Raw genomic sequence first — 20444 nt, forward strand, 5'->3', positions numbered from 1 at the left:
ATTAACCCCAGTATGCAAATGTGGATTGGTTTTTAAACGTGTTCAAACTCTCTTTGACTTCAAGCAGGTGCAAGCATGCAGTTTTTATTGCAATGCATGCTTCCTTTACAGGAACAAAAGTCTATACAAGCTTGACTCAACACAAAAAGGACATGGATCTGTTGGAACAAGTCCAGAGGAGGGCCACGAGGATGATCAGGGGACTGGAGCACCTCCTGTATGAAGATAGGCTGAGAAAGTTGGGGCTGTTCAGCCTGGAGAAGAGAAGGTTGCGTGGAGACCTCATAGCAGCCTTGCAGTATCTGAAGGGGGCCTTATAAGGATGCTGGGGAGGGACTGTTCATTAGGGACTGTAGTGATAGGACAAGGGGTAATGGGTTAAAACTTAAACAGGAGAACTTTAGATTGGATATAAGGACGAAATTCTTTACTGTGAGGGTGGTGAGGCACTGGAATGCCAGTACTTTCACATATGCTTTCATGTTTGAAGTTGTAGTATAGTCAGATGCTCAAGAACTTCATGTTAGGACAAATTGTGCAGCTCCTTATTTACTCTTTCATCTGTGCTGGCAATTTCTCATGGAAAAATAGAATTACTGAGAGTTACACTTGTAAAGCTGTAGAGGGCAATTACAGCCAGAGTAGAGTTAAAAATCTCTGCTTTGGTCCATTTTTATCTGAAGGGGGCCTTATAGGGATGCTGGAGAGGGACTCTTCATTAGGAACTGTAGTGACAGGACAAGGGGTAACGGGTTAAAACTTAAACAGGGGAAGTTTAGATTGGATATAAGGAGGAAATTCTTTCCTGTGAGGGTGGTGAGGCACTGGAATGGGTTGCCCAGGGAGGTTGTGAATGCTTCATCCCTGGTGGTGTCCAAGGCCAGGTTGGACAGAGCCTTGGTTGGCATGGTTTAATGTGAGGTGTCCCTGCCCCTGCCAGGGGGGTTGGAACGAGATGATCTTAAGGTCCTTTCCAACCCTAACTATTTTATGACTCTATGACTGAGCATATGAAAAACAAATACATCAAATTCATCCAGCTGGTCATTAATCTTCAAAAACATGAAACTCAATTTAATTTTTGTAATTCTACATTTAGATAGGTTAATAATTTCTTTATTTCTTGTATGTGCACATAAGAAGAAAGAATATATGCACACTTTGCCTGGTTTTATTATAATCTATAATACTTCCACAAATATAGTTGCTCTAAGGTTACTCATCCATTGCTTGAAATACCTCAGCAGTTTCACAGTCACAGCATTGATACATCTGACTTACTGAAGAAAAAATTTATTTGCTCTTAAAAGTTAGTCCAAATAAATCGAACATTTAGAAGATATTTTTTTATGTGTCCTAGGTATCTACAGAGGTCAGCATACTGGGCTGAGGGCATCATAAAGCCTCTGTGCAGCCAGTTCCACCATTTCACGGAGGGATTCATCATCTTCACTTCCTGGCTCACAGTCAACTGTCTGGGAACAAAAAATAGAAGTTAAGTTAGAACAACCAGCACTTCATATTCCTTTCAGCATGTGAACAATGCAGTGCTCATCAGGGGAAAGGAAAAAAATAGTCACGCAAATGGAAAAGAGTTATCAAGTGCAGCACTTTATGTTCTTAAATGGTCTGCCAATATGTAGAAGACTACAGAGAAGACTCATGGAAGCCCGGCTGAGGAACAAGAAGCTTAATCTCAAGTGTTATGTTTGATTAATAACATGTTTCAAAACTACTATGTAAAATTCATTAAGTTCTGTACGTTACATTTAATTCAAAATCAAATAAAACCACACGAGGTTCAGTCCTTTCAGTTTCCATTTTACCTGTGAATTCACCCGCGTTGCATTAGGTTAATACTGTAAAACACATGCATTCATCACAGAGGTACAGTCCCTCTGTGCTGAGGGAGCCTCCACACTGATACTCCCACAACCATAAAATAACATTTGCATCAATATAAAAGCCTGAAGAGATTATCACTAAAGCAACTCATCCTAGAGAAAGATGCTCACCCCAAACACACAAGTTGATCAACATTCAACCTGATTATCCCCTGACTGCTCTATCTCAAAGGGCAGCATTTGCATAGTAACACTATTCTCGATCCTATGGACTTTCAGGCTCTAAGACTGTACCTTCTCTAATTCAGTATTAACTTGCTGGTCTTCTGAACAAATAACAGCTTTCAACCATGAAGGTTTGTGAAGAGAAAAAAAAGGGGGGGCATTTAAAACAGCAAATGTATTTAATGTTATCTGACAATGCTGTTAGAAGCACGTGAACTCTAAGAGCACTGTGTTAACAGTTACCATGGAAAAAGTAACCCAGAAATCCCACCATATAGTCAGATCTATACTAAACAGTTTTTCATTTTAAAGCCATTAAGGTTTTATACGATATATATGCACGGAAGGACAGAAACCTGGTTCAAGACGGCACAAGTTTGCCACTGCCAACTCAGTATGTAAAGTATTACAAAGATACACAAGATAGCAGCTGAGCTGCCATTAGGGCTTCTGTCAGTGCACAATAATAACATACATCAATAATGTATTATTAACAATAATGACATACATCAATATAGTATTACATGAAAATGAAGCCTAACTTCTTGATTAAGCATTACGTATTTTTTTTCCAGTCTTGTTACCTTTTTCTCTATTGCAAGAGCTCTTTTCATCAGTCCTATGTTCCTGTACTATGTACACATTGAAATGTAGCATATGGTTATTAGAAAACTGAAAAAAGATGACATACCAATCATGGTGTGTTAACCACAAGACTGTAACTCACTTGCCTCTTGAGATAATTAATACTCATTTAGTTTGTTTCAATAGGTAAGAAATTTTGGGCTGGGATCAACCTTCTTTTGCATTTGTAGAACACTTAAAACATTTGTTATGGTCCCTCAGGACAGCATCTAGGAGCTACTCCAGACTGGAATGGATTACTACAATGGGTAGTGGTAATACATTATATATTTTCACTATGCTATTAATTATGACAAAGTCAACACATTAAAATGCTTAAGAACACAAAAGACATGGTTTGAACCATTCTTTACAATTCCTTATTTTTTAGTAACTAGGTGCGATTGCTTCTTCAATCAGCCTTCTGACATGCATCACATTCAGTTCTGAACCTAGCTAATAAATTCATAAAATACTTCTTTTTGTGAGTATTTCAGGCTTTCAGTTTAGCTACAAAACGATCAAGATGACCAAAAACCCAATTATTACCGTTGCTCCTACTCTGATTGCTCAATTATCCAGACCAGAGCCTGTTTTAAGAGCATTTACAGAAGAAATTGTGGGTTAAATCCATTTCTCCTCTAAAATCTGCCTTTATCCATCTTTATACAAGTAGAGAGCTGCTGACAGATACTGGGGTTTCTTCCAAATTTACTGCATTTGTTACATAAACATTTCTAGCTTTTTTTTAATGAAGAAAACTCTGTAGGATATGCTTCTGTTAAATCAGTGATCTCAGCTCACAGGCTGGGTCAGTATTTCTCTCAGAGAGGCAGGGTACTGATCCACTGATGAGAATGCCAATGGAGATAATAGAAAGTGAACAGGCTTAAGCTGTTTTGATATCAAATACAAAATAATTTCCTTAGCAATGGGTACATGATATTCTAGGCAGATCTGTATATTAGATGGGAGACTCGCCTCTGCTAAATATAGCCAAACACAAAAGAGAGTGCTTTGCTGTACATACCCGAGTGTCCAGTGAAATGTTTGCAGTCTTGCCATCAACCGTGATGCACAGGACAGAGCCATCTTTTGAACTCACACAGTCTTCTCCAAACATATCCCTAAAACAAAGACCTATGCGTGTAAGACGTGGCCAAACAGTAAACTTGTAATTTATTTTCTATTAACCTCAGGGTTCCAAAGGCATTTTGTCAGCAGAGTATCTCCTTTCAGCAACTGTTATTTAGCCCACTTAAATATAATCAACAAATCCATACCTAAATTCTTATGAGAGTGGCTGTCACCTAACAGTAACTGTTTTACCAAAATAAATCTTACCATAAATGAAAGGAAGGATTCCTTTGATTTCAAAAGAGGCAGGATTTCTATGTAAATAACAAAATATACATCAGAGTGATACCAAAACGGTACTTCCACAACCACAGCATTTTGGGAGACAACGTAAGTCTGCTTCTGGAAGAAAGTCCTGCATTCAAAATGTTAATGATGCTGAGATTTTTCTACTGCACCTCTTTCCTTACTTAATTCCTGCCCTCACAGAAACTAGACTGAAGTAAATTTGCAAAAGGCATTTTAAAATAACTATCATTAAACTGTATTATGCTAAAATTACTGTATTCACATGATTAACAGTGATCACTTTCTGTTAGAAAAACAGGCCAACTTACTGAAGCATGATCTCCACTCTCTTCCTATACACATCCATGTCTACTTTCTTTGAAATTTTATGTACTGCAGCTGAAAAGAAAAAGCCATTTTACTTTCACAGTCATTTGCTGGGAGCAAAAATTGGCTAACTTTTACTGCCTGGTTCCTAATTGACTTTCAGGAAGAAACAATCTCAAAACTACATAAGAGAGATACATATTTAAACAATTTACAAAGAAAATGTATTAAAGATGGAAGAGTCAAGAAAATACGTAATTTTAAAATATGTGCTCCCTGTACTTATCACATTTTAAAACAGAAAACTTTGCAAGTGTAATTCTCACTTTTTAATTCTCCTTTTTATTGTTATGCTCATTACTTCTCACATTTCCTTTACTAAAAAGTAAAAATAATCTACTTTCATCATTTGTTTATAAACTCTCTGTTTTCTTTTCTATAAAGAAACACCACATCACAGAGGCTAGGAGCATGCAGAGAATACATAAAGTGAAACCAGGCAGCAAATGTGAGTAGCAGTAATAGGCATAGACATTCCTGGAACATGTTTCAGCATAGAGAGGTTGAAATAAAAATAACAATACTGTATTTTGACTTGGTTTTGAAATTAAGAGGTTGTTTAAATCAAGTCATTTTCATCTGAACATAATTATTTAAGTATTTGTTCATTAAAGGAGTCAGAGGTCTATAGGAAGAGCTTATTATGAAAATCACTCTGTTTTTCACTGACGGATAAGGCTTTTGATAAACACACATTTTCCACAGTCAGCTACCAGTCACCACGTAAGAGTAGGTTTCAACAAATTAACATTTTACAAATAATGAAGACCAAGTGGCAATTCTGGTTTTAAGTAGCAAATCTTACTCCCTAAAAAGTTTCATAAGGAAGGGAAGTACAACAGGGGGATCACAATCTATTGTAAGGCATATCCCTCTAAGCCTGATATAAAAAAATTAAGAAGCAATGCCTCAGTTAAATATGCATGCACCAAACTCAGTACCTTTCTGTATTTTGGGATTTGACTGCACTTCCAGTATCACTGTTGTCACAGTGTCTGCATACATATCATTAGCAGGATTTGCCACCCACTGGAAGAGAAAAAAAATAAGTAATAATGTGAGACCATTCTTCAGGCTGAGTGAATAATGCAACATAAAACCAATGTAAAATTCATCGTGTTCTCCTATTTGGTTTCCTCTGAATTCTAGCTTCAAATGACTGCCATACATTTTACACCAAGTTGTTAAGTACTTTTAACTTGGTGTATTCCAGTAACTTCCTGTGAATGCTTCTGAACACATCTGTGAAACAGTTATTAATAACAACTGTTGGAAAGGGGGAGAAAACACCATTTGATATTATTTCCGATTCCTACTTGCCACATAAAAATTGGGAACCAAATCTGCATTACACTCCTGAGTCATGGCAAAAAGGAAACCAGCAGTGGCTAAATGAAACAACATGCATCAATATAGGACCACCACTCAAGGGGAATTTTGTTCTACCTTTCATTCTCCTTGGCATCCAACAGAAAGCTACTTAAAACAGTGAATTCTGCATAGTATTTATCTGATGATACTACTTTGGAGAAACTGGAGAACAAAATACTTCTCCCTCCCTCACCAATGCCCACCTCAAGGACTACCATGCCTGGCTCCTGGATCACAGTAATATTTTTGAAAACCTTCAGGGCTGGTTTTTGTTGAATTTCTATTTCTTCTACATCACCTGAAAAGTGACAACAAATGGTTAGCAAGAATAAAATCATCCTGAAAGCAATACTAACTTTACCTGCATAAAACCCCAGGTTATTAGAGAATAAGGTGTGTCTGTTATTATCAAAACTGCTCAGAGCAGCTCACAAAATGGAAGTGCATACTCTCTTCCCTCACCTGACAGTATTATTTGCTTTGTTCTGGATTGTTTGGGGTGTTTTAGTACGTAACACCAGCCAATTTACTTGTTCTGAATTCTCACATTTGACCAGCTTAGCACACTGATGCATGCACACCAATGAAAAACAGAACAACCAAGAAATTCAGTGCTGCATTTACAGAATTAACCAGCTCCTCTTAAACCCTTGAAGGCTAACCCATTGCTTACATAAGCATACAGCTTAAACCAAAAGCCTCTGTGTGCCATGTAGCACCTGGGTTATGACACCTGAATATCAGCTGAACACAGATTTTTCTCCTCAGTGATACAAATTAGATTTGGATGCTAGGGAAGGAAAAAAAAAATCCTGGGCTTCCAATCTGGGAAGGGATCCTGCAAAGTCTGTGTGTCTTTAATGAACTAGGCCAGGAGCTGCCCCTGACCTTTCAGAAAGCTAAACTGCAGCACTGGGGATCACATTAGTGGCAGATTTAAATGGCTTCTGACTCAGAAAAAGCCAGCCAGGTCAGATTCTTGCCTCCTGTGGAGGGACAGAAGAGGCTGTCTATCACAAAGGAGGATAGAGATCTTGGTTTTATCAATGGAATGGCATTCCATTAATATTATTTTGGGACTGCAGATAAAAGATCAATTAATAAATTTTACATCAGAATGGATACAGAACTCACTCTGTGGGCTGACAAGACACAGAATTTGCCCTAGGCTCTATACTGCTACATGCTCATGATTTTGTAATACAGCTACAATGGAATCCCTCCAAAAGGATGTGTCATACTCATCAACTGCATCAGTGAGAAGCTGCATAATCTAATGAAAGTTGTAAAATACAAAATAAACTGTGGCACTTCAGTCACTGGCAAAGAAATTTCCACTGAGAAGACCTCTGAAGACTGGAAGTTGTTTTAAAAGTTGACCAATATAAATCACAACCATGTCTTTCCAAATACGCACCAGTAAGTTTTAGTAGCTGATAATACAGTAGATTAAAAGGACCCGTGTATGGAATGGCTTGTGTCTGTGTTACAGTGCTCATCGCCAAGTCTGTGTAATCTGAAAGAATTAAAAAGTTCCTATTAAAAACTGTCCCTTTGAACTGACTTCCTAAAAAATAAAATTGCCACTATAGATCAATAGTGGCATCAAGACATTTAAGACAGAGGGTTGAAAAGGACAATCTGCAGTGAGGAGGGTGGAGAAATAATGTATCTGTGGTTAAGAAAGCACTAAGAGCTTGTTATTTTATCATACCCATTAAAAAAGAAAAGTATTCCCTAAGTTTCAGTTACCTGCTGAGCACATCACTGTCTTTACTTACTGGAGAGGTCACATGGAGAAAGGATGTGATAGTTAAAATTTCTTTTAACTAGGATTCCAGAAATTCTCTGTCCTTGCTCTGGTTTCTTATCTGCTAAAGATCCCATCACCTGGAAGTGAAAAACACACAATAGTCAACAAGGCAAACTGAAGTATTCACAGCTCAAATGTAGCTACAGAGACACAATACAGTTTTCTCAGAAAAGTCAAACATCACATATGATAAGGGAAGGTCCTCGTACCCAACAGACATTCTGGGATTAACACAAGAAAAGGTTAGAAGAATGCAGAGGCAAAAAAAAAAACCAAAACCCAAACCCAAACCCCAAATACAACACTAAATGAAAAACATTCACATACTGAAAAACACACACAATCTGAAGCCAATTAAAAATAGCGACTTGGAATAAGAAGTGTATTTTTTATCCCAGAAGAAAATACCATTGTACAGATAACAAACTACTGATTTTATACCTTGGCAAGTTTTTCTCCTCTGAAGTTTAAGGTTACAGCTTCAGTATTCCTAGGATTATGAACTTCTATGTGAACTTCATCATTATCCTCATATTCCCGGATCAATGCTGCTTTCAATCTGGCCATTTCATTCTGCTCACCATGAACTAAAATCTATAGGAAGGAGAGTTTTCCTTTCAGGAGAAGTTATGTGACCAACCAGACATGTTTAGTAAACAAATTATCCCCCAAAATTGCCATCTTATACCTCATCTTTATAAAAACGTCAATATATGAAATACTGGCTTAATTATATTGCATAGTTTTATGTCTTTGATATTGCTGCATTATCCAAAGGCCTTGATTTCACAACCCCAAGTATTAGTAGAAAAACACATGCAAATAAGCAGAGTGCATGACAGAGACTCAATTTAACTTTTCATACACTGCTATATTATGAAAGCAAAGCATTAACTTAAGTTCAACAGTAGAAGGTAGTCAGCTTTACATTTCTGTGTCTGCATGTAGGCAGCTATAAACAAACATGCAATTCAGAGGATGCTTCACAGTTCACAATTCTCTTTGCCAAGTTAAATCCTCTTTTCTTCCATGATTTGTTTTCCATATCTCTCCTTGCACACTGATTCTCCTCCAGTCTCAGATCCTAGTCCACATTTTCATATTCTGGTCTTTCACACCTCCTGATCCCTGTGATTTGCTCATGCTTTTCCCCTCAATTGCTGCCTTTGTCTCTTGCTGCCTGCTGCATACCTTCAATTAATATTTTCTTGTTTATCTGGGGGCACATTACAATGAATTATTCCAATACCAGTGCCCACAACTTGATGTGGTCCTATATTGTATTTTACTTCTGCACAACACTGCTGAAACACGTTATGGACCATACTAATTTCTTGAAAGTCATCCCCAGATAATCCCCATGTGCACAGTCAGAAGCAAGTTCATCTTTACTTTGTTAAGGTAACATGATGAAAACCGGCTAAGATCTCCATCTTTTATTATTAAAGGCATAGGGATGCTGGCTACTGTTACTGCTAGACACCAGGATGCCTTGATGATGATGATGACTTGACTTCACACCTTGATGACACACGGCCCTGAAGTGGTTTGATGAATCCCACTTTGGAGAGATGGGAAGCATGTATACTAACCACATGTGGAGGTTTCAGGGCCCGGATAAATTCACTGGTTTGTTGATAATCTGTGTGAGCAGAGAAAGAAATGTAGTCCACAGACATCTTCAGTGGCAGTTTCTGCCCTGACATAGTTGTGATCTCTTCAGGTTCAGACATGATGTGCTAGAAGAAAATAGCACTTTAAATAAGTCATGATGTAACAGATGCTTTACATTTCCAAACCGTATGAAATAATATTGGCAGTCAGGTTAAATGTGAAGAATTTCTCTCAAATTTCACAAAATGAACACTCACAAATGAAAAAAAAAACCACGCACAATGCACATCATTTCATCTTCTGTATACTCAGATGGAAACTCCTCAGATCCTGCAAATCTTGGGGGTCATTCTTTCTTCCAGATATACCTTTCTCAAATTTATATTAAAATTGTAGCTAGTGTGTGACCTCTATCTCTAAAGGCAAAACTAGATGCTCTGATGCTCTCAGCTGCTGGAATTTAGAAGGATTTAATTCTCTACAACTGGACAGTAGCACAACAGGTGCAAGGCAGTCTGATCTGACACTTAAATAGCATTAAGATTTAATATCTATTCCTCCGGAATTAGGATTAGGGCTCCTCTCTCAAAAAGTTAAATGGTGGAGGGGTCTGAAGTTGGAGAGAAGCTTCACTCATTCTTTCTCATGACAAGGTATCTGCTCCTAGAAAAGATTATTCTAACATCACTAGAAATGGCCATATGTCAATTTTCAGTACTTTTCATTAGTATTAGCTAAAAGCAACTAGTTTTAACAACATAATTATGTGTATCTGACAACAATCTTCTCAGTAAATTCAAATAAACACACTTGCCATTGGCAAATTCTTTTTAAACATAACATGAATACTTATACATATTAAGTCGTGACGTATTAGCGACTCACCTTAGCAAGTGTTCCTTCAACACAGTACCCTGCTATAATTACTCCATTCCTCTTATCTGTGCACCAGCTTTCAAACAACTCTCTGGATAAGCCACTCTGCATCATACCTGGGGATGCCATCACAACACTTGGGCCAATATCATCAAAATGATCCATACTCTGAATGGACAAACAGCAAGAATATCAGACACCATAACTTAGTCACATGAAGGACAGCCTAGCTACACCCTTGAACAAGGTACAAGTAGAGCCCTACATTCACCAGTTATACCCCATCCTCATAAACAGTGCCCTTTGCAGGAGAGTTCTTCCTATTGATGCCCATAAGGAGCAAACTGTAAGTACAGGGATCCACAGTGGAAGAAAAGCTGGGGCGTAAGCTCCCCTCAACAAGCCCTCTAAACACTGGGATAGCAGATAACTTGGATATAAACCTGCACCTAATCAACCTACTGGGACAGTCAGCATGCAAACTGTTCAGCAGCTACTGTGAAGGTGGTGAGGCACTGGAACAGGTTGCCCAAAGAAGTCGTGAATGCTCCATACCTGGCAGTGTTCAAGGCCAGGTTGGACAGAGCCTTGGAATGACATGCTCTAGTGTGAGGCGTCTCTTCCCATGGCAGGGGGTTTGGAACTAGATGATCTGAAGGTCCTTCCCAACCCAAACCATTCTATGATCCTACTGAATTTTTCTGTCACCCTTCCTCTTTTGTAAGACAACCTTAACTCAAGCTTACCTTCAGATTACTAATATGCTTGAAAACAAATGGATTGTTGATGTTAATTTGCTTGCGGATCTTGTCATTCATGGCATTGACATATGTCTGATAAACTGCCATACACTTCTTTGCCAAGGAGGAGGCATAGTATATCGGGATATCATGGAGTTCAGGATGATTCTGCCAGTATTCATCTACAAAAACCCAGAAACACTGAAGAAAAACAAACAAAAAAACCCAACTAAAAAACCCACGCAACCCTGCCCACAGCATTGTCTCCAAAGTGCATGCTTCTCAGAAGTGTTAATGCTTCTTGTGAAACAGATTTAGCAGTGCAGTTTTTCATTTTTACTACAGAAAGTCACAATCATAAGCTTTTTTTTTAACCTGCTCTACTTAAGAAGAAAAAGCAATCACCAACTAAAAACGTATATAACTAGTACAAACAAGCATGCAAACAAACAAGCAAAAGATGAATTTCAGGTATTTTTGGCAGGTCAAATTCCAATCAATTACCAACTTCAGCTACAAGGTATAAAGCATACACAATATTACACAGCAATAAATCTACATTTACAACAGTGGAAGCTTTACCAAACCACTGCAATAAAGCAGAACTGTCTCTGTCAAATATCAATTATACATCTAACAGTTAGGGACATCTGTGCGTAGATATGTTGATGAGAATTCACTGTACCAAAGTTGTGGAAAACAAACCCAGAGAGTTCAAGGCGTAAAAGGATCATCCAGTTATCATTTATGGCTTCCTATACATCACCAACAGTTATATTTTACAAGTTTAACCGAAACAGAAAAAGGCAAAAAGCCTTCACTAACCACAATGTATTTTATCATTGATGACAGTAGCCATGACCTTTACTCAACACAAAGAAGAGATCTAAATGCATCTGTGCAAACATAACTTAATCGTTTTCCCACTTGGATACAGTTCTGCTAGTCTAAAACATATTTATACTGTGTGAGGAGCAATCATCCAAAGATAAAGGTACACTCTTTGGTGTATTTAAAATTATTTGGCTTTAACCTGACATTTCTGATACGCAGCCAAAGATTTTCAGAACATGTCAGAGAGGCTTACTGACATCACTATGTTAATAAACTCAAGCGTAAGGTAGCCACAGCCAGTAGAAGATAACCAACAGCAGGACTCAGAGTGACATTAAAGGACTGGACATCATCACAGTTTTCTATACTGTAACACAGTATTTTATTTTTTGTCATACACTTATAAAGAAAAACGTAATCCTGTGGGCTCAGTTGTGCAGACACAAGAGATGCAATTGCATTCTCTACCTAATTAAGCATCCAATTGAATGTCTAGCTTTACTAGAGGTATTTTCAAGCTTATCTTTAGAAACTCAACTTTAATACCTACACACAGGAAGGAGAGGCAAACAAATGACAAATTGATGGCCACACGAGATTTAAAATGTTCCTGTTCTATCTCCTCCATAAAAACCCTTCAATCAATGATAAGTAGCAAATAATCCCACACTGAATACTATCCTGTGCCTAGATCCAAATTGCTTATTAACATTTGAATAGCCCAGTAACATATTTTGAAACTAATTAGTTTCTAATATTGAGCTAAAATGAAATGGAAAGCGAGAAGAATGTCATACTTCTTCAGCAACACTTTAGATTCAATACCCCTAAAAATAAATGTTTTAATTTTAAGATAATTATCTTTTGGTCTTGCCAGCATTTGCAGGAGCAAAAAGAGACTGAAAAAGCACATAATGTAGTACACATTCAGTGTGCTAAAAGGAAGCAAACAAGCCTGGAAATAATTATTTAATAACTGGTTTACTTGAAGTACCTTGTCACAACTACCTATATATTTTATGTGAAGTGGCTTGTTACGATCATGTGTAATTACCCTTTCCCTTCCATTCTGCTCTTCTTAACAAAGCCTAATTTGCTTTCCCACTACCACTAAGACTTAAGTGTGTATGTTCTTAACTCTTCCTATAGACTTCTCCATACAGCCTTGTAAATTAAAGAGCAAAGGTGGTGAAACTCTGGAGCAGACTACACCTTTTTTTAGCAGTACAGTTTGTGATTGCTCAGTTTTCAATCTGCAGTATTAGGCCCTATTTGCTGAAATCCTGGTTCAACAAGATTTGAGTCAAGCACATATTACCCTTTCCTTACTGGAAAGGATATGCCATTACCCTTTCCTTTCTATGCCTCCATCCTGACTCATAAAGCAGAACTGCTTTGGTTGGTTTACTGGACTTTTGGCACTTTGACAAACATGCATTATGCATTAACACACTGGGAAATGGCTAAAGAGTTGTTTAAACATTCTCATTTAACTCTCTATGCCTTTTATTAAGAGGAGCTGGGAAGGTACATACCTAAAATTAAAAGTAGTTCTTGTGCTCGACCCAGGGCAAACACAGGAATAAGACCTCTACCTCCTCTATTGACAATGTCGTGAACAGTGTTACAGAATCTTGCCTCTCGCTCTTCCCTTTTTTCATGAATGTGAGTACCATAAGTGGATTCCTGTGTATACAGAAATTAAATATTAAAAATACTGATACACAGAGACTGATTCTCAATCTTCTCCTCGGAATCCAACACGAAAATACAGAAAAGCATACTGGTGTTAACATGGTGGGGAGAGGAAGGAGAACGGTGAGGTGAAGAGAAAAATCAAAACCACTCCCAAATTCCCATAACCACTTCGACCAAGTTAAATAACCAGAATTTTCCCTCTCGCAAACCTCTCCCAGCTGGTTGGAAAGACAGATCCTGTTAGGAAAACAAACAAACAATTAAAGCTATTAATTCTGATGCTTCTTATGAGAGGTTTCAAATTTAACATACATACTTTCCTAGATGGCAGTGATGCCACTGCTTTGATGAAGGGGTTATCACATTAATATGGCTCACTAGTGGTACATGTACCACAGTTTAAAAGTACCTAGCCTAAAATATAGGAATTACATAAAATACAAGATTTTGATGTGACTTAAAATGAAATTAGCAGTTACAAAAAGCAATCAGAAGGGACACAGTAAACAAAATCAGGGTTAAGATCTACTAAGGACATCTAGCTACACTGGGGTTTGTATAATACATCTAGCAAACACAAGTCGCACCTAATAAATCTCCCATCTTGAAAAGGTCTGTCTAAAGGCTTAAGGAACTTCATCAGAAAATTTATAAAATGAAAATTAGACTTTTTAATACAGTGAAATGTTGGAGTGTTCTGAACACCCAAGCATTTGGATATTTAATGCAAGCCATGACGTACCACTAAATCTCCTCTCTCATTTCATTTTAGCTTTAATTAAGTAATATACCTATACATATTTCATTACAAATATAAAAGATAATTCTGTAAAACTTACAATTATAAGAATATCAGGTTTAATATTGGGAATCTCAGCTGCCATCAGGTGTCTGTCTTCCTGTCTTGAGAAATCACCTGTATATAAAAGCTATGGGAGACAAAGAGAAGCAATTACTCTGATTACACGTTCCACCAGGTCTCTAAAAAGCTGTTGTATAGGAGTGATATTTTTTAAGCAAAAACGGGCTTAAGGAATTTATCATAAAAGGGTCAGATGTACTTCAATTAAAGACTTTTCTGATGTGGACAGTGCTTACAATATTAGGTCAACAGTGGTACAATACAAATATTTTAGCCACAGTAAGTAAAACATTTCTTATTTTAAGCAGTAGAATAAATCCAACAGAACTAGGAAAACAATTACTAAGATTTTATTTATTGTTTGAGGTATAAAGATGCCATTTCCAGCCTTTTGCGTACATGCACTGATCGTTAAGAAGTAAAAATTGATGTAACAAAGTACAGCAGGTCCTGAGTGGAAGTAAGAAGTAGATAAAACTGCATTTATGTATCAGAATTGAAATACAGTGAATAGTACAATCAAATTACTTATTAAAAATTCTTCTAAGATTTTCTTATACTAAAAAGCCCCCAACCTATAATTAGCAGAATTTCTAAATGGAATGATCATGTTCCCCATTATACCAAGAAGTAATCTGTAACTGTAAGCAATTTTTAATGGATTCTTAACTGCAGGGTGGGATGCAGCTCTCTCTGCCCAAAGGGTTGGTTTTGAAACTAAACAGTTTAAACTAAACAACCATTCCAGTGATTAAAATAGAATCATAGAATAGTTAGGGTTGGAAAGGACCTTAAGATCATCAAGTTCCAACCCCCCTGCCATGGGCAGGGACACCTCGCTCTAAACCGTATCACCCAAGGCCTCGTCCAACCTGGCCTTCAACACTGACAGGGATGAAGCATTCACAGCCTCCCTGGGCAACCTATTCCAGTGCCTCACCACCCTAACAGGAAAGAATTTCCTCCTGTGAGGAAACAAACAACAAAACATATAGTCAGCAACAGCAGACAACTGGTCTACAAGTAACCTACTATGACATTCGCTTCCCAGGGAATTAAAGAAAATAATGGAATCCTATTTCTATGCTTTTTTTTTAAACTTCTAAAATTCTCAATCATTATAACCATGAACAAAGTCCCTCTAGACAGAAGCCTCAGCACTACCAGAATCTCTCTTCCCTCTTCAAGGCTGTATGAAACTCTTCCTTGGCAGTGATTATCCTACTGAACTCCCAATTCATGAGAGTAGTCTCAAGTATCTGGCTTTGACGCAGTGCTGCCTGTGTTTACACAACAACTTATTTAATCTCTCTGTGCTTAAAAATTAACAATAATCTTGTTTCTTTACGTACTTGAGCATAGGAGTGTTATGAGAAAAATATAACTCACATACTTTGACTAATGCCATTTAAGCACTCAAGGCAGGCACATGGTAAATCATAATTACAGAACCAGACATCCGTTCCTGGATTTTACTAAAATGCAGCCTCCATAAGGATGCCCCAGCTACCAGTTGCCTCTGAGTGGAGTAACAAGAAAAACTGTCAGTTTACTGGTTCCAAATTTGAGTCATAAGTCACCCCTATAAAATCCAAACATCCTACCTGGTCCTATACGTGTGTCACTTGCTAGTTCTCATCAATGAGAAAATACATGCTCTAAGTCAAGGGCTCCCACCCTGCCTGGAGTCCAAGTCTATTTGACATCTCCAGCCACAGCAGTGGGGCTTAACAGACAATAAGAAATAATTAACAACCAGACTTCAGGCTTGATTTCAACTTTATAATAAAAACAAAATACCTTCACACCAGCTATTTCAATCATAAACATGGCTGCTCCCAGGACGTGGCCTGCGTGGTAACACCAGAATTTGATTCCTGCCACCTCTTTCACTTCATGGAAGTTGATGGTCTCAATCTTGTCCATGCTTTCTTCCAGGTCTGTTTCTGTATATAGCATGTCATCCGCTGATATATTACTGGATATAAGTGAAATGGCTAAGTATCAGCTCATCTTACCACCTCAGATCACGTAACAAGTTGGATAAACACTTCCTGGGTAGCTCCCCACTGATAGTAAGACTTCCATTCAGTAATGCTATGTCTCCTATGTTAGGAATCAATTCCAGGTACTCTAATGTAGTTCACCTAAATGGAGTTAAAGCATCTTTCTTTTGAAAGGCCATACTAGAATGGTCTTTGCAATTGAGGATCTGCTCTGTATTTGTCTGACAGTAACAACAGATTCCCAACTGTGGAGGGTGATCTGCCATTTGTTAGCTTGTAACAGTCTTAAAAAGCCAAACTAAAACACACTCCTCCCATTGACCCAAAACAACTTAAAAGAGGACTGCTTATCAGGCTTCTGACCCAAGCTAGAATCTGCTGAGTTGAGATACGCTCAGGACCACTGCATTCACATAGAAAAGATGTGTCAATGCATCTAACAGAAGGGGGAAAAAAAAGGAAGAAAAAAAGAGAAACCCAAACCAAACCACTTCTATGAAGCTTCAGGAAAAAGAGATTATTAAAAAGCATGCGAACAAGAGTGCCTTCAGAGAGACAGATGGGGGGGAAAAGGAAACCACTAAAGCTCCAAATACAGCAAATGAAAAGAATGAGAGAAAAGAAAGATTTTATTAATAAATATTTATTAATAGGCAATTATTTGAGAGTCACATTATCCCTGAGGCAGTAAAATGGTTCATTAATTCTAATCTAGTTATCATGTTCTACTTGTGGCAACATCCAGGTTCATCCAGCCACCTCTGGTGGCTTCATCTTCAGTTTCCTGTTGAATCTATAGGTGAAATAATTCCTGAGTTAAAAGAAACAACCCACAGCTCAGCTTACCTGACTTTGACATAGTCTGAGAGAAGCCATCTGTAAATAGCTTTTGTGGCATGAGTCATAAACGTCCTTCCTTTAAAACTTGTTTTCTGTAAAAACCACGGTAAAGCCCCACAGTGATCTAAATGGAAACTTTAAAATAGACACATGAATCCAATTAATACATTAGCATCACACAACACTAATACATATCATATAATTCACTACTTCGCTGGGTTAACACGGAATCATGAAAATCCAGAAGCAGAATTCTCAACTCTGTTGTTAACTGTGCTGGTCTACATTCTGTACACTAGTGACAAGACGTGCAGACAGGAAGGCCTAAGAGTAATAGAGGAAATTCCCCATTAATGGCAAACGTTTTACCCAAATAATTTCAGAATTAACCTTTTTGTAATCTACATATAAATTTAGAGGGAGAAAACCAAGAGGAACCAGGAACATTATAAATGTCAAATATAAGAAAGCTAACAAATGCAATCTTAAGTTTGCATGTTGGACACTATAGATTAAAATGCTAACTACTTAAACAAAATTATTTGGCCACTTTAAGTCTGACCTATTTTAAGGAAGTACTTTTGAAACAGAAGTCAAACAAGCACATACCATGAAAGCTCAGGATTTTATAGAGACCTGGTTATGACTGGTTAAATCATTTAGAAATGCTCTGCTTGTCTCTCAGCCACTAAGCAAAATTTAAACACATTCAAAGCTTGCCCAAGTGTCCAATAACGTTCTTCATTCAAAGCCAATGGAGCAAAAACCACAACCAATACTTTTCATCAGTCTTCATGTGGAAGACTCCTGGAAGCTGTCACAATGGTGTTAAAGCAGGCCAGGTTATAGAAGTCAGACATCACAGCGAGCTCACAGGAGAGTTCTAATGTCAAGAACTCAACATCCTCAATTTTAAAAGAGCTGGAAACTAAAATTTCGCCATGCCATTACCATCTATATGACACCTCTTTTCAGCCTCTCAGTGAACACAGCTCCAACCACAACCTCAGTTACTTGATCTTTCAGGTGCAACTTACTGACTAATTAAGAGGAGATCAATCTCAGCGGGATCTATTAAATCAATGTAAGGAAGAGCATCCATTCCTTCCAGTCCAGGATGGATTCCACAATCAAGCTGAAAAATGAAAGGAAGTTAAAGCTTCTAACAGAACATGCAAGAAACCCTCTTCCAGTTTGGTCTAAAATATAGTTCCTAGTGACTTTAGCATCATGCAAAAAGTATTCTTTCCTTAACCACTGCTTTTAGCACCGGATTTCACATCTTGGGCTTCTGTCTAAATGACTCATCTCTACTAGGACACTGAAAATTTCTCAAAAGATCCCAGTCTTTGATTATAATTTAGCACCTATGCAAGCCTTCACTTACACTTCAGCAACACCGGTAATAATACAGGTAATAATAGTCAGAATGTCCAAGTTATTCCAGCCACCATATGAGAAGACAGATGGAAAAGAGGAAGAGAACAGCTATGTGTTTATATGTGACTGTTTACACATAACTGTTGGTAAACATTAGCCCGAGGTTCCACTGAAACCTAACATGTGTACATTTTTGTGGGTTTTTTTTTTCCACAGTGACAGCAATCAGCCATTGGAATAATATTCCCAGGCGATTCTCTAACATTGGACACTTTAAAGACCCAGGTGGACAGGGTGCTGGGACATCTAGTCTAGGTCATGCTTTGCCTAGAAAGGTTGTACCAGATGATCCCCAAAGTCCCTTCCAACCTGGTATTCTGTGATTTAGAATCCACACTTTAGACACACACATGCTGTTTGAGGATATGTAGTTGTTTTACAGGACAACCTCTCTAATACCGCCTGTTATATGTTACTTGTTCCAGAAAGCTGTAAACCCTTCCTCTTTTAGCACAGTGACTGACTTCAGTGTGGCAGCTGCATTGAACCCTTAATGACTTTTTGTGATCTGAGGCACCATAATGAGAGAACACACAAATACATTCATAGAATAATTACCATTATTTTTCTTCCTTTAAACTCCAGAATAATGCATGACCTTCCCACTTCTTGGCCAGCACCTCTGCAAAAAGACATCAAAGTCATCAAAACTAAACCAACCCACACCATATGGATGCAACTATATATTGGATGTGTTCAGTGGGATTATTTTTCTGTGTAGAAATAACAACCTTTTAAGCTGAAACACTTAAAGTAGCAGAACAGTTATATTTATCTCTATGGAAATGAGGCCCTATTTAATGCAGGAGAAATACAAAGAATAGTTGGGGAAATTATTTTGGTCTCTTCAGTCTTTTACTGCATGCTTGCACACTCGAGTCTCAAAGTATTGAGATGTATAAGGAATGGGAAGCTTACTGAACAAATTATGTTGGGGTGAATAAGCTTTAAGAAGCTGAAACACCTGCAAATTGCATTGGCATCCTCAACAGAGAAAAGCAAATCAACCTGAAGTACTACAAGACCCACAGTGCCGTCGAAGTGCAAAGGTAAAACAGAAACGTTTTACTCAAACAGCACTTCAGTAGCGCACAGGAAAAAGTCAAGATCCTTCCACCTGAGCATGACGGCCCTCCCAGGGACGGAAAGAGGAAGACAGCCCGGGATTTCAACACCCCAAATACCGTTTCTCCCGGGCCGCCTAGGCCACGCTCCCGCCCCACCGGTTGCGATGACACAACCGAGCCCCAGGGGAAGCGCTGGGCTGGAGCCCGGGCCCGCGCCCACCTCACAAGTCGGGCTCCACCCCTAACCCCGGGCTGGCCGCAGCCCCGGCGCCCTACCGACACCCCCTGCCCAAGCCCAACGCGCGGGTCCCGCCGCTGCGCCCGCCCCGGGCGCTCACAGGGGCCGGATGAGCAGCTGATCGCTCTCTTCCGCCGGGATCATCGCCTCGGCTTTCCGCTTGGCGGACATGATGCCCTGAGCCCCGGAGGCACCCGCGCGGACCCCTCCGCAAGCCCCCCTGCCTTCCGCTCCCTCTCGGTTTCCTCTTCCTCTCGTCTTCCGCTTCCTGTCCTCAGAGCTTTGCGCGCATGCGGGGTAGGGCGACCCGGAAGTGGCAGGACGAGAGGGGATTGCGGGCTGAGGTGAGGGGCGGTGGCGAGCCGGGTATGAGGTCCCGGTAGCGGTGCCTCCCTGAAGGCGGGAGGGCCGGGGAAGAGGCTGAGGGGACGAGCGGGCAATGGGCTTTCGGTGCCGCCCGCTATGGCAGGGGCCGCGCTCCTTCCTGCCTTCCCCCGGCGGCGGCGCCGGGAACTTTGCCTCTCGCCTGTCTATAGGCAGCGGGTTTGTCCTTTCTTAATTTGTCAGATTATCATGTGGGGCTGCAGGTAGAAACAGGGA

The 20444-nt window shown here is 39.0% G+C and overlaps 1 protein-coding gene across 3 annotated transcripts; it reads right to left on the reverse strand.

Annotated features, from left to right (window-relative positions):
• Window positions 1–1155: 1155 nt before the first annotated feature.
• Window positions 1156–20069, reverse strand: CPSF3 (cleavage and polyadenylation specific factor 3). Of its 3 annotated transcripts, XM_061351755.1 has the most exons (18): window positions 19945–20069; window positions 19098–19161; window positions 18137–18234; window positions 17106–17234; window positions 16054–16231; window positions 14231–14320; window positions 13229–13379; window positions 10866–11041; window positions 10129–10287; window positions 9222–9368; window positions 8071–8223; window positions 7598–7706; window positions 7234–7332; window positions 6020–6114; window positions 5387–5474; window positions 4388–4457; window positions 3724–3820; window positions 1156–1475 (listed from the first exon to the last, which is right to left on the reverse strand). In XM_061351755.1, the coding sequence occupies exons 1-18, from the start codon at window positions 20013–20015 to the stop codon at window positions 1374–1376; spliced, it is 2076 nt and encodes a 691-aa protein (XP_061207739.1). In that variant the 5' UTR covers window positions 20016–20069; the 3' UTR covers window positions 1156–1373. The 3 variants fall into 3 exon arrangements, with proteins under 3 accessions (XP_061207739.1, XP_061207740.1, XP_061207741.1); XM_061351756.1 differs by lacking the exon at window positions 7234–7332; XM_061351757.1 differs by lacking the exons at window positions 19098–19161; window positions 19945–20069 and having other exon boundaries at window positions 16054–16193.
• Between the last annotated feature and the right edge of the window lie 375 nt (window positions 20070–20444).

Source organism: Neopsephotus bourkii, unplaced genomic scaffold, assembly GCF_033783945.1.
Source record: "Neopsephotus bourkii isolate Nb327-2 ecotype Australia unplaced genomic scaffold, CSIRO-AGI_Nbou_v1 NB_595, whole genome shotgun sequence".
Lineage (NCBI taxonomy): Eukaryota > Metazoa > Chordata > Aves > Psittaciformes > Psittacidae > Neopsephotus > Neopsephotus bourkii.

Excerpts from the sequence above, each read along its gene's own strand:
- CPSF3 (XM_061351755.1), bottom strand. The coding sequence starts at position 20,015 with ATGTCCGCCAAGCGGAAAGCCGAGGCGATGATCCCGGCGGAAGAGAGC. Across the intron at positions 16,232-17,105 it reads TCAGACTATGTCAAAGTCAG|TAATATATCAGCGGATGACA; the intron begins GTAAGCTGAGCT and ends ACTTATATCCAG. Across the intron at positions 3,821-4,387 it reads AGAGTGGAGATCATGCTTCA|GGATATGTTTGGAGAAGACT; the intron begins GTAAGTTGGCCT and ends TCTTTGTTTTAG.